At 36.1% G+C, this 14,694-nt stretch overlaps 1 protein-coding gene across 2 annotated transcripts in view; it reads left to right on the top strand.

Moving 5' to 3' along the window:
- PPARGC1A (PPARG coactivator 1 alpha) overlaps positions 1 to 12,594 on the top strand; it is a 40,848-nt gene extending 28,254 nt beyond the window's left edge. The window contains exons 9-11 of one of the 2 annotated variants that reach the window (XM_030760063.2): positions 1,812 to 1,933; positions 2,265 to 2,416; positions 8,688 to 12,594. In XM_030760063.2, the coding sequence (XP_030615923.2) occupies positions 1,812 to 1,933; positions 2,265 to 2,416; positions 8,688 to 8,791 (378 nt within the window). In that variant the 3' untranslated portion in view covers positions 8,792 to 12,594. The remainder of the gene's footprint in view (positions 1 to 1,811; positions 1,934 to 2,264; positions 2,417 to 8,687) is intronic. The other variant, XM_089911717.1, reaches the window with a different exon arrangement.
- The last annotated feature ends 2,100 nt before the right edge of the window (positions 12,595 to 14,694 follow it).

The raw sequence follows: 14,694 nt of genomic DNA, 5'->3' as shown, positions 1-14,694 counted from the left end.
TGATTTAGGGGACATGCAATAAAAGAGGCAGATTTAGGAAGTAAAAATCAACAGGACTTAAGGAGTGTTTGGAAATGTGGAGGGGACTAAGCGGGAAGAATCAAGGAAGGCACTTGGGTTTTTGTCCTGAATAACTGGCTAGATGGTGTTAACTTCACTGATACAAGAAAGACCCACTGGGCAGAGGCTGAACTACAGAGTTTGGTTTGGGTAATGTTGGTCCAGTTTGAGGTGCCTATGGGACATCCAATCTGAGATGTCAAATAGATAGTTGTTTATTTGAACCTGAAGCTCAGAGGAACTTTCCTGATGAAAACGGAAATATGAGTGTTGCATATGGTAAAAGAAGAAACATGGATGATCAGATCACCTAGGAGGATATGTATTATAGGGTCTGTGAATTGTTCAGTTACGTTTCTCAAACATTTATTGACAGTCCACTCTTTACCAAGTTCTTTGCTAAATACTGGGCACATGAAATGGACATATGTTCAGTAAATAACATAGGACATCTCTTTGCTTTAAGCCTAAATGACTTTTTACATCATCCAAGATGTAGAAAGATATTCTCAGCACATCCAGAGAAAACTCTTAGGCAGGCTAAATCTGTACCTTTGCCCTGTGTTTCCTAGTCTCTGCCTCCGTCTAACTTAAATCTCTCCAACCTTAAATTCATTTCATTCTTGTTTGCCATTGATAGACATACAAGCTAACTGGTAAGCACTTCGTTATACTAACTTCTTACACCTTTTCTCAGCTTGAGAAACATCATCATATTTGGCCTTGTCTTCTTGGAATAAGAGATACACGATTACTTCTTACACTAAGAATGCATTCTTGTTCTGTAAAAAGTGATCCATCTTCAGGCTGTAAAATATTCTTCCCATATTTTGTAGGTTATAAATTGCTGTTGACTTTCAGATTATGATGATATTGACTCCACTTGTGAAAATTAGGCCACACCCTTCTCGTCTGTTCCTAAAATAAGATTCATTGGCAAAGTGAAATTTATAGCCTCTTTTATAGCTCTTATTCTTTGGAGACCCATGGCTTAAAATGGCCAGTATTTTAAGACTGTATTTTTAAAATTATTGCCTTTGGACCACCTGTATCAGAATCACTGGGGTGTGCTTGTTAAAAATAAAGATCATTGAAGCTTACTTTCCAAATTTTTTTAATACAGCTGGAATAAATCCAATAATTTGCATTTTTAATAAGCACCCCAGGTAATTTGTATTTATACTAGAGTTTAAGAATCAATATTTTGAGGGGTGTCAAAATTTGTATGTCAAACTGTCATGCTGTACATCTTAAAATTATATAGTAATGGATGTCAATGATTTGTCAATAGAACTAAAAAATGTGTATAGTTTATTATTACAATTATGAGTTAAGGAGAAATTAAAGAGTTTTGCAAGCCAGGTCAGTTTCCTACCAATTTTGAAGATTAATAATCGAGTCACAAGTGTTAAAATATTTAATAGATATTATTCAGTGATTCAGTGATAAAAAAAGATTGCATTACACACATTTCTTCTGTAATACATTAAATTTCATGTGACAAAGGAACAGAGATGGATAGAAAAAGTAGAAGAGAGCGAGAGGTGGAAGAGAGTGATACTGAAGAAATGGAAAGTAAAACTTGGTTCAAGTGTAGTCTTTTGTTCAGGTTTAGTGTGTGTTTTGCTTTAATTGGCATGCTCTGGGGGGGTTCTTATTATGCATGATTGCACATTTATAAATGTTTCTAGCATTCAACTTCTTTCCTATCTTCAGATCTAGCAAGTGCCTTCTCACTTTCCCCCCCCTAGGAAGAACGCCGTGTGATTTATGTTGGTAAAATCAGACCTGACACAACACGGACAGAACTGAGGGACCGTTTTGAAGTTTTTGGTGAAATTGAGGAGTGCACAGTAAATCTGCGGGATGATGGGTGAGAATCTTCAAGATTATTTCTTGTTTAGAAGCTGACATATGTAAAAAATTATGGCCATAAGATTACTAGAATGGGAATGCTTTGACAGATGACATGTTGAGTTCAGAACCTTATTTATTTTCTTTCATCCCTGTTTATTAATCTTTCTAGTTGAGATTTCCTGTCCCAGAAATAAGTATTTAGCTGCTTGACAGGACAATCACACTGATAAATGGATGCAGTGGTTCAGACGTTGGCACCAGCGAAGTCTCCAAAGTAGAAAGGGTTACAGTCATGTATGCTAATCCTTCCTCACTAGCTTTGAACTTCTCTTCTTTGTCCATTGCAGAGACAGCTATGGTTTCATTACCTACCGTTATACCTGTGATGCTTTTGCTGCTCTTGAAAATGGATATACTTTGCGCAGGTCGAATGAAACTGACTTTGAGCTGTACTTTTGTGGACGCAAGCAGTTTTTCAAGTCTAACTATGCAGACCTAGGTATGGATTTTACTGTACATAGAATGAGGAATCCATAATGTAGAGCTCAAAATGGAAGCATATGTAAACTGTAGGCACATTGGGTTGGACCATTGCTTTATTTTACTAGAGGGAATATTTGAATACAGATTTTATCTTATTTTTTATTTTTTAACACACGAGACAGTTTCAGAAGCAAGGGGCTTAAGTTTTGGCAACAAACAGAAGAAGCAAATTGTTTCTACTGTCTGCCCATATGCTGAAATTCTGCACTATTTGTATGTGTGTGTGTGTGTGTGTGTGGTATGTTTTGAGTGTGCAAGTGTTGTATTCGTTTGTAATCTGTTACTGCTTTCCGCGCCTACCCTGAATCCTTTTGTACAAGCTATAGCATTGGCATCATTGCTTTGCAAAACAGAATATGCAAAAGTCTTATTCTTTTTTCCTTATTATCTCACAAACTCTTAGAAATGTCAACATTTTCTACAAATTACACCCAGAGAGAGGAGAAAGTAAAATCACACTGTACTTTCTTTAAAACAAAAGAAGAAAAAAAAACCTGTTTTTTTTTTAGTGCTTCCATATGCTAGGCACTGTGCCAAGGCTTTGTAAGCAATTTCTCATTTAATTACCAGAACAATCCTAGGAAGTGGATATTATCATCCCCATTTTACAGGTAAGGAAGCTGAAAAATAGATAAGTATTCCTTTTTGCCTGTTATAAAAGTTGTACAGACTCAAGGGGTGACATTTGGAAAATATAAAAAGGTATTAAGAAAAATAGTAAAATCACCTAGAGATAACCACTGTTACCTAGTGTGGGATTTGCTGTTCAGTATTTTGTGTCAGAACGTCAAATTTCTTGTAGTTGAGGTCATATTATACGTATATATACGCTTTTAAGTTCTACTTTTCTCGATTAATATTATATAAGTTCATTTTCCACTGTGATTCAAAGGATGAAAAATAATTTACCAGTAAACTTTAATGGTTGTATAGTATTCTGTCTGGCAAATAGTGCCATTATACTTAATCGTTCCATTATAGCTAAACACATTTTCTGTTTTTGATATTATAAATAATGCCACGATGGACATCTTGATTTCCTTTCCAATTTTAATTTTGTTCCTTTCCATGTTATTCCCTAACTAATGTGTGTGTTGTAAGCCTTTAAATTCCTTCATGAAATAATGAAGGAAGGAAAATGGCAAATGTCCTGTGCATATGACATAATTATTTAAATCAATTTATAATAATCATCATGAAATTAACATATAAATCTGCTCCTAAGCATTATTCTATGTCTATCTGCACTTGCTTTGGCTTGGTATAAAGAAAAAAATGAATACCAAATACAGGGCTTTTTTCTTCCTTCAGCTGAACTGATGTCTTCCTAGAGTAATTGATACAGGTGGGGTGCATTGTTCAGGAGGAATATGCTATAATTCACTTCACAAGCTAAATAGATAGTATGAAGCAGGGGAGAGACAGTTGACTGTTAGAGAGATAGACGCCTAGGGATGAAAATATAAAAGGTGGCAAGTCATTTGTTCAAATGTTGGCTGTTAAAAACAGTCCAGACAGATTGAAGTCTTGAGTTGATTTGACTTATTTTCTTCAGTGATGAAGGCCAGGGTGTTTTCTAGTCTCTCAAAACATCTAGAGTTTAGAATAAGCTACCTAGAGGGGCCTTTAGATCGTGATTCATCACTGGTAAAGGGAGCATGGGATAGTATTTCCAAATTGCACTGGAGCCTCCCTGAAATATTTCTAAGAAGAATGCTTCTCCTCTAGTTATCTCTCTGCCTTGCCAGCAGCAATAGAAACTTTGCCATTGCTAAGCTAACTCTGATTTCCTGAAAGGTGTGTTTGATGTGTATTGTAATAGCATGGATTTTTCCGTTTCCCTCCAGCCTTACAAATGCAGGAAGTGGAGTCGATCTGAGTGTAGGCCTGGTGTAGTTGAAAGCACCTTGGCTTTGGAATTTCGCAGGCCTGGTTTTGAAACCTGAGTTAGCTTTTTGACCTTGAGCAATTAAACTCCCTCTGCTTCTGGTTCTTCATTTGTAAAATACATTATAATGTTGTTGTGAAGATTAAATATGTGTCTGTGAAGCCCTTAGCATAGTGTCAGTGTCTGGCACAAAATAGATTCTCAATGAATAGTAGCTATAATTATAATAAAAATGATTGTTATGAGAAGTTATAAATTTGAAGTTATTTTAAAATGAAAGAATCAACCAGGGGCCAGCTTTGGAACCAAACAACATCATGTATGTCTTGTCTTTATTCCCTGAATGGTTGAAGTTAAGTGCCTCGGGCCATGAATGCTGAATAAGGTGCATATAAGCATATCCTGGACTCTTAGAGGGGTTGGGAGCTTACGTGTATGTCAAGAGTAAAGTGAAAATGATGTGATACCGATTAATTTTACCAAAAGTAAAGCAACCTATCATTTTAGATAGATTACCAATTTTTAAAATTTTTATTTGCTCTTCTAAATTAAGTTAGCTCATATATCCCGTTTCTCTGCTATTTTTAAATTAAAGTATAGTTAATTTACAATGTTGTGTTAGTTTCAAGCGTACAGCAAAGTGATTCAGTTATACATGTATATATATATTCTTTTTCAGATTCTTTTCCACTATAGATTATTATAAGATATTGAGTAGAGTTCCCTGTGCTATCCAGTAGGTCCTTGTTGTTTATCTATTTTATATATAGTCGTGTGTGCCTGTTCATCCCAGTCACCTGATTTATCTCCCCCCATCCCCCTCACCCCCTATCCCCTTTGGTAACCATAAGTTTGTTTTCTATGTCTGTGAGTCTATTTCTGTTTTGTAAGTAAGTTCATTTGTATAATTTTTTTTTAGATTCAACATTTAAGTGATATATGATATTTGTCTTTCTCTGTCTGACTTCTTCACTTGGTATGATAAATTCTAGGTCCACCCATGTTGCTGCAAATAGCATTATTTCATTCTTTTTTAGGGCTGAGTAATATTCCATTGTATATATGTACCACATCTTTTTATCCATTCCTCTGTCAGTGGACATTTAGGTTGCTTCCATGTCTTGGTTATTGTAACACTGGGGTACATGTATCCTTTCAGATTATGGTTTCCTCCAGATATATGCCCAGGAGTGGGATTGATGGATCATATGGTAGTTCTATTTTTAGTTTTTTCAGGAATCTCCATACTGTTCTCCATAGTGGTTGTACCAATTTACATTCCCACCAACAGTGTAGGGGGGGTTCCTTTTTCCTCCACACCCTCTTCAGCGTCTATGATTTGTAGACTTTTAAATGATGGCCATTCTGACTGGTGTGAAGTGACACCTCATCATAGTTTTGATTTGCATTTCCCCAATAATTAGCGATATTGAGCCGCATTTCAGGTCCCTGTTGGCCATCCGTATGTCTTCTTTGGAGAAATGTCTGTTTAGGCCTCCATTTCTCTGCTGTTGAGGCCACTTAATGGTTGCTTACAATACTATTAGTGCAAAACACAATGATTCTAGTTACTGCTTACGAGCCAGATTTATAAATGAGACTCAGAATTTCAAGGGATGATCAGCTTATCATGATGAAGCCAATATTTAAGTCTGGTTTCTATGAATCTGTAATCTGTGTGTCTTTCTGTTTACTGTTGTATAAACAAATAGATCTTTCCATTTGAAAGAGCTTGATGAAAAATCTCAAAGAGGAAAGACAGAAATTAAATTAGGACTATAGAGTCAAAACAGAAGGATGGATCATGATTAAGAATATGATCTTTTTGATCAGGAATTAGTTATGGCTTAGAATTTGTAAATAATAAAAAGTAAACAAATAACATCGGTCACAAACTCTTTATTAACTCAAAGAAATGTAGTATATTATCAACATCTTGAATACATATGTAACTTTACATATACCCTTGCTGTTCATTGGTAAATCAATCCCAGATCTAAACACAAATATTTTCAATCACGTTTTTAATAATATGTGGGTGTTCAAGACTAATACATTCATTAGACAAATACTGAGTGCCTACTTTGTGCCAACAGTTTTCTAGGTGCTCGGAATACAGTTGTGATGTGATTTGTTTCTATTAATACAGTATTATTAATTATAAAAATTTATTTTTTTAATTTGTTAACGTGGCTTTCAGGTTATTCCTATAAAAATTTCATTATCTCTTACTTGTGTTGCAATAGCCTTCCTTTAGTGGAGGGAAAGGGGTGGAGTGGATGTTATTGCCACAGGAGTTGCATATAAACACATTGTCTCTTCAAGAAATGAGAAAGATTTTGTGGGTGCCGACTGACATAGTATGGCCTATGAAAGTTGGTATATACATAAGCACCAGCCACTGTATTTCACAGTGTAGAAACTCTTGAAATCCACTGTATCAAAGTGCTTTTAGTATTTACTGATGAAAACCCAGAAAATTCTGGGTTTCATGTAGAGTAATCCCAAATTAAGACATTTTAAATATTCTCAAAATCTCCTCCAAGGAAAGATACACGTATATATTCTCGACGGTTCTATGCTGACTTTATGTCACACAGACTGCCATCACTGGACAGCTCTTCCGTCTTCATCTACAGTGCAAGTGGAATTCTGATTTCAGGTTAATCTCTGACAATGAGCAGAACTTTTTTGTGTGTCTACAGAAAAGATTTTGATTTGAACAACAGCTGCTCATGAGGCTTTGGTTATACAAGCAAATTATTCATTAGGCTATGAAGAGAAGAGTGTAAGCCAGTGTAATTTAAGATTGACCATATAAAATTTTAGTGAGGAAAGATGGGCCATTTTTGTCCTGTTTTTATATCTGAGGCTGACTATAATTGTTCATCTTACCTGGAAAAAGAAATGCAGTAAAGACAAGGGATGGTGAGAATGAGAAGAAAAAAAAAAAAAAAGTGAAGGAATTTCCTTGTCTTTAAAGTAGATTGAAGCTGGTGGGGAAGGGGAATCAGCGTGGTTCTGGAGAGCTTGAGGGATTTGCAACCTTTTCAGAAGAACACCTTGTGAGGTCAGTGATTAGCCCCCATATTATCTAATATTACCTTTTTCTGTCACCGAGCATTTCTATTTTGTAATTTAATCTGGGTAAAACACAAATATTTATATTTTAGTAAGATTGTTAACATTTCCCAGAAAGGTTTAGTCTTCTCTTCTAGTAAGTGCTTTCCAAAGAATGAATGTGTTTGCCAGAGGCTTTCTATTGTATTTCCAAGACACCTTTTCTCAAGCTGAGAGACCAGCAGAAATAGTTGACTTTTCCGTAGATGTCAAAGGAGAAAAATCAGAAATATTTGACAGAATTTTACCTTATGTCCAACGTGGCTGACATACATCCATTTTGTTCAGGGCTACTTAAAGTGGCATGTGGAGCTTTGCACAAAAGCTTGCTTGGACTAGTTTAAGGATCTAAGAAATACCATGGCTTTATTTATACGGGTATATTTTTCCTCTCCTATTAGTGAGTAAAGAGGCTGCATTTGCCCTCTCTGGACATGAAGCATTTTCCTAAACCTTCTAATTTGGGGAGAGTTTGTGCCACTGTTGCTGGGGTCCCTCAAGGTACTGGAGATCGTATGTCCCTCCCTCCTGAAAGGGGAGCAGCAGGGTGATGAGTGGGTGAAGTTCTGACAATTATCTCTCTCCCACTCAACTGGCTTTCATGCTCAATGAAATCAATCCCACTGAATAGGAAAATTAGTTCCAGCTTCTACTTTTACCTCTCCAACTAAGTGGTTGAGGAACCTTGGGTAAGTCATTTAACATGCCAGGAAGGGAGAGGGGGCTTATTTTTAAAGCATATTGATTGACTAAGTTACTATTGAAAAGAAATATTAAAGCCTGCTCTGATTACCTCCAGGAGTGTTTAAATCTAAAATGAGTCAATAGATGACTGTTTTGAATGCTCATCACTCCTTACCCTCTGCAAATATATACATGTGCTATAAATAAATAAATATATAAATATACAATTAATTAACTAAAATATTGGTGTGTATATATACCAGTACCATATACTGTAAAAATACCTTCTGCAAATATATATACACATATTAATATTCATACATATAAATACCTTCTGAAAAAATATATATGTAAATATATGCATATATATATGTGTACACCAACATCAATATCATATACTAATAAAAGCTGGGCATATTTTTTAAAGTATATCGATTGGATAAGTTGCTCTTGAATCAGGTAATCTTAGATTAGATGATTGAGTTAATGACCATCATCAGAGGGTACATCTAAATCTGGCTTGGGTTTCTTTCAGATTCAAACTCAGATGACTTTGACCCTGCTTCCACCAAGAGCAAGTATGACTCTCTGGATTTCGATAGTTTACTGAAAGAAGCCCAGAGAAGCTTGCGCAGGTAACATGTTCCCTGGCTGAGGATGACAGAGGGACGGTGAATACCTCACGGGACAGCGCGTCCTTCCCTAACAGACTGTTGCAAGTCATACTTAGGAATTTCTCCTACTTTACACTCTCTATACAAAAACAAAACAAAACAACAACAATACAACAAGAACAACAACAATGGTTTACATGAACACAGCTGCTGAAGAGGCAAGAGACAGAATGGAAACCCAGTAAGCACATGTTTATTTATGGGTGTCAGCTTTGCTTTCCCTGAGTCTCTTGGTGATGGAGTGTGTGTGTGTGTGTGTGTGTGTGTGTGTGTGTGCGCGCGCGCACGCGCGTGTGTTTGCCTGGTTTGGGGGAAGTGTGTATGTACAGGTGGGGACTGGGGGCACCTGACCAGAGCGTGCAAGGGCAAACCACTTCAAATGGCAGCAGTTCCATGAAGACACACTTAAAACCTAGAACTTCAAAATGTTCATATTCTATTCAAAAGGAAAAAAAAAATATGTACATCCAAAAGGAAGGAAAACCAACCAACCACAAGCCACCCTAAAATGACAGCCACTGATGTCTGGGCATCAGCCTCCGTACTCTGTTTTTTTTAAGAAAGTGCAAAATCAACTTGAAGCAAGCTTTCTCTCATAACGTAATGATTATATGACAATCCCGAAGAAACTGCAGGTTCCGTAGAACTCATATCCTTTCTCTCTCTCTCCCTTTTTTTTCTTTCTTTTTTCCTTTTTCCTTTTGCCATGGAATTTGGGTGGGAGAGGATACTTCGGGCACTGAGCTCAACTTTCCTAACATTTTGAAGTTTCTGTAGTTCGTCCTTTCTCATGACACCCATGTAAATGTCCAAAATGTTGATCTTCCACAGCGAATTTCAAAAGCCTTGTCAATGGTCAAGCTTGCAGCTTGTTCAGTGGTTCTTTCTGAGGAGCGAGCACGGTGTTACATTACTAATGGGAGTTGGGTAGAACTCTCTGGGATGTGTTCAGATAGTATAATTGCTACATTCTCTGATGTAGTTAAGTATTTACAGATGTTAAATGGAGTATTTTTATTTTGTGTACATATGATACAATGATGTTCTTTTTTTGTTACAGCTATGCACTGTAAATGCAGCCTTCTTTTCAAAACTGCTAAATTTTTCTTAATCGAGAATATTCAAATGTAATTATGAGGTGAAACAATTATTGTACACTAACATATTTAGAAGCTGAACTTACCGCTTATATATATTTGATTGTAAAACAAAACAAACAAAAAAGGACAGTGTGTGTGTCCGTTGAGTGCAACACAACAAATCGATGCTTTACGCACAACCATCCCTTCTTAGGTGAGCTTCGATCCAAGCATCTTGTCAAGAAATCTCCTAGCCCCCTAAAGGTATTAACCACTTCTGCGATATTTTTCCACATTTTCTTGTTGCTTGTTTTTCTTTGAAGTTTTATACACTGGATTTGTTAGGGGAATGAAATTTTCTCATCTAAAATTTTTCTAGAAGATATCATGATTTTATGTAAAGTCTCTCAATGGGTAACCATTAAGAAATGTTTTTATTTTCTCTATCAACAGTAGTTTTGAAACTAGAGGTCAAAAATCTTTTTAAAATGCTGTTTTGTTTTAATTTTTGTGATTTTAATTTGATACAAAATGCTGAGGTAATAATTACAGTATGATTTTTACAATAATTAATGTGTGTCTGAAGACTATCTTTGAAGCCAGTATCTCTTTCCCTTGGCAGAGTATGATGATGGTATTTATCTGTATTTTTTACAGTTATGCATCCTGTATAAATACTGATATTTCATTCCTTTGTTTACTAAAGAGACATATTTATCAGTTGCAGATAGCCTATTTATTATAAATTATGAGATGATGAAAATAATAAAGCCAGTGGAAATTTTCTACCTAGGATGCATGGCAATTGTCAGGTTGGAGTTTAAGTGTTTCATTTGGGAAATTCCGCTTTTGCAGAAGCAGTGTTTCTACTTGCACTAGCATGGCCTCTGACGTGACCATGAAGTTGTTCTTGATGACATTGCTTCTGCTAAATTCAATAAAAACTTCAGAAAAACCTCCATTTTTGAGCATCAGGATTTCCTCTGAGTGTGGAGCCCTGGAATGGAAGTCAGTAAAGTTTGGCGTGTATATTCAAGTTTTTAAATTGAGATTCGATTACAGTTTGGCTGACATGACTTTTCTGGAAGACATGATATACCTACTACGTAATCGTTCTTTTCCTTTCTCTCGCCCAACACGATCTTATAAAATGGATTTCACCCCCAGGCCAATGCAGCTAATTTTGAAAGCTGCATTCATTTATCACCAGCATATTGTGTTCTGAGTGAATCCACTGTCTGTCCTGTCGGATGCTTGCTTGAGTTTTTGGCTTCTTATTTCTAAGTAGATAGAAAGCAATAAAAATACTATGAAATAAAAGAACTTGTTCACAGGTCCTGCGTTACGACTGTAACACATCTTTAATCCGCCTAATTCTTGTTGTTCCGTAGGTTAAATGCAGGTATTTTAACTCTGTGTGGACGCCAAACTAAAGTTTACAGTCTTTCTTTCTGAATTTTGAGTATCTTCTGTTGTAGAATAAGAATAAAAAAAGACTATTAAGAGCAATAAATTATTTTTAAGAAATCAATATTTAGTAAACCATATTATGTGTTCAAGGACCAGATGCTTTCTCTATTTTGCCTTTAAATTTTTTGTGATCCGATTTTCAATACATTCTCCTTTTTGCCCTGGATTGTTGACATGAGTAAAAATCTTGGTTTCTTTTCTTACTTATGAAAAGACAACACTACAGATTTCATGTTGAGGATTCATTTATCCCCCCTTCTGGCCTGACAAATATTGTTACCATGAAGATAGTTTTCTTCCATGGACTTCAAATTGCATCTAAAATTAGTGCAAAGAGAGACTCACTAGACCATCCAAATAGAGCTTTTGTATCTTATGCAGACACTGTGGGTAGCCCATCAAAATGTAAACTGTGTTCCTTTTATTTTTATTTAAAAAATTTTTTTTGGAGAGAATATATCAAATGAACACATGCACCCCATCATCACTGGAGGCAAATTTCAGCATAGATCTGTAGGATTTTTAGATGACCCCGGGCCATTGCCTTCATGCTGTGGTAAGTACCACATCTACAATTTTGGTAACTGAACTGGTGCTTTAGAAATGTGGGTTGTTTTTTGTTTTTCAAGAGATGTAGCAGAATAATTCTTCCAGTGCAACAAAATCAATTTTTGCTAAACGACTCTGAGAGCAACGGTTGGGCTGTCAACATTCAAAGCAGCAGAGAGGGAACTTTGCACTATTGGGGTATGATGGTTGGGTCAGTTGAAAAAAAGGAAACCTTTTCATGCCTTTAGATGTGAACTTACAGTAGGTAATGATTATGTGTCCTTTTTTGATGGCTGTAACGAGAACTTCAATCACTGTAGTCTAAGACCTGATCTATAGATGACCTAGAATAGCCATGTAATATAATGTGATGATTCTAAATTTGTACCTATGTGACAGACATTTTCAATAATATGAACTGCTGATTTGATGGAGCTACTATAAGATTTGTAGGTGAAAGTGTAATACTGTTGGTTGAACTATGCTGAAGAGGGAAAGTGAGCGATTAGTCGAGCCCTTGTCGGGCTTTTTTTTTTTCCCACCTGCCAACTCTACATGTATTGTTGTGGTTTTATTCATTGTATGAAAATTCCTGTGATTTTTTTTTTTAAATGTGCAGTACACATCAGCCTCACTGAGCTAATAAAGGGAAACGAATGTTTCAAATCTACTTCTGCTTTTCTTATTTATCATAACCAAACTCCTGGCATATTCCTCAGATCAGTACACATTACTCGCTTATCGTTATTCTGTTTCCTCTCTGGATCTCCCCCCTCCCCCTGCTTTTCCATATTCATGGATGGATTTCAGCTCTAAGGTAACATGCACCTTCTGTATTTTACCTTGTCTCCTTTCAAATGGCAAAGGCAGAAGTGGTGATTTCTATAATGAGAAGTGATGTGGGACTTTATCAAACGGATTAGCTCTGTTTTGGTACTTAACCCTGGAAAGTGTGAATTTTTAAGTACAAGCCACTGCCCCTAGTGAGAAACCTGCTAAATATTTCAGCTTAGGAAGCAATTGTACTCTAATGGGCTGAATTTTTTTTTTATTGACAGTTGATTTACAATGTTATGTTAGTTTCTGGTGTATAGCATGGACTGGATATTTTTTGAAGACTTGTAACAGAATGCATCTCCCTGTCCCCCCGTCATATGTAAGTCATCAGGTTAAATATGGGACAAGCTGATAGATTGCTGCCGGTACGGCTTGCTGTCAGGATGTCCACTGTGCCTTGTAGGTTATTGGTGATCTTCATGACAGAGATTGCAGAGAATGTGTTATTAGTGCTCTGCCATGTCCAGATTTCAGATGTGGTCCTCACTCCCAGCCACTTGCACTGCAAGATTCAGCATAAGCCTAGCCATGGGGAAAGGTGGCTAAATGTATTCCAGCTCCTAGCCCCACCTTTCTCCTACAGAAAAATGTATTCGTAATTATTGGAAATGTGATAGAGCTATCAATAGTACATTGAAATCTGCTAAATAACAGATAACACAAGAAGCACTTCCCATGGCTCTCTGTCTATTTTATAGCACTGTAAGATTTGCCAATTATTTTATCAAAATAGAAAATAAAAACTTCCTGTTATCTTACCCAAATACTGCATTCATCTACAACTGTGATTCAGTGGATAGGCCTCAGATTGTGACTTGTCTCCACTGGTGTTTAAATTGTATAGGGCATTTTGAATCTTCTGGCTGGAATTAGCAGGGCAATAGCATAATGACAGTCTTCCTTTTAAAGGGTTAACTTTTTACCCTTAAAAACCTTTTGAGGGTAAAGAGGGATTTTTAAGAGAGAAAAAAAGGAGCAGCCGCTAGTCTTGTACAGGGACATCCTGATTAGAGATAAAGGATTCATTTGATGTTGTCCTCAAACATTAAATCGCTTCCATCCTTAATGACACTAATGGCAAAATAATTATTGAATCCAAAATTAGGCTGACAAAAATAAATGAACACTGGATATGAATAGTTTATTTAAAAGGAGTTTGTTTCCATTCAAAAGTCCTCCAAACTAATCTGTTTAAAGTATACAATGTGATATTGGTTCAAAATCCTTTTTCAGCATTGCCAGTTTTCTCTTAATTGTAGCCTTATTTAGCTAATCATTGGATATAATTTACAACTCTGAGAGCACCGTTATACTCCTTTGACACTAGTGTTACTAGCTACACAGTTGTAACTCAGTATTAATTATAGCGTATTATAACCAAGACGTAATTTTTGCAATGTTTACTTTATATTAATCTTGTATTTTGCAATTCTCTTTACCATTCCTTGTTTTCAAACACAGTATACACTATTATAAATCAATCTTCACACTTTATCAAACTGCAGAGAGCAATAAATAAGGTCACAACTCATAGATCATGAGCTCCTCGGAGGTTTGTAACATCATGATTTAAATCTCGGAAAGATTTAATCAAAAGCTGAATTAATCCCGGGGGAAAAAGATGCTGTATAGATTCTATTGATGGGAACAAAGCAGCCTATTTCTTTTCACTGGTCTCTGTTAACATGTTGGGGAAAAGGAACAAAGTTTCTTCTATGAGAAAGAAAATAAGATTTCCTTGGTGGGGGAAAGATAATATGCAATGACCTTTGTGTCATGTTTCTTCCCTTTCAATCAACATGGTCCTTTTTATTCTACTTACCGTGACGTTATCTACTCTTCTAGTTCATGGTTTAAGTTAAATGTCCTCTACCCTCCTGCTCCCCTCAGTATATCCCATGTGATTCCAGTAATTCTGCAAAGTCCCACAAGC

The sequence above is a fragment of the Delphinapterus leucas genome, chromosome 5 (genome assembly GCF_059928025.1).
Source record: "Delphinapterus leucas isolate spDelLeu-1000000601 "Yukka" chromosome 5, BTC_Dleu_Yukka2, whole genome shotgun sequence".
Taxonomy (NCBI): Eukaryota; Metazoa; Chordata; class Mammalia; order Artiodactyla; family Monodontidae; genus Delphinapterus; species Delphinapterus leucas.
This window is presented reverse-complemented; position numbering and strand designations above follow the sequence as displayed.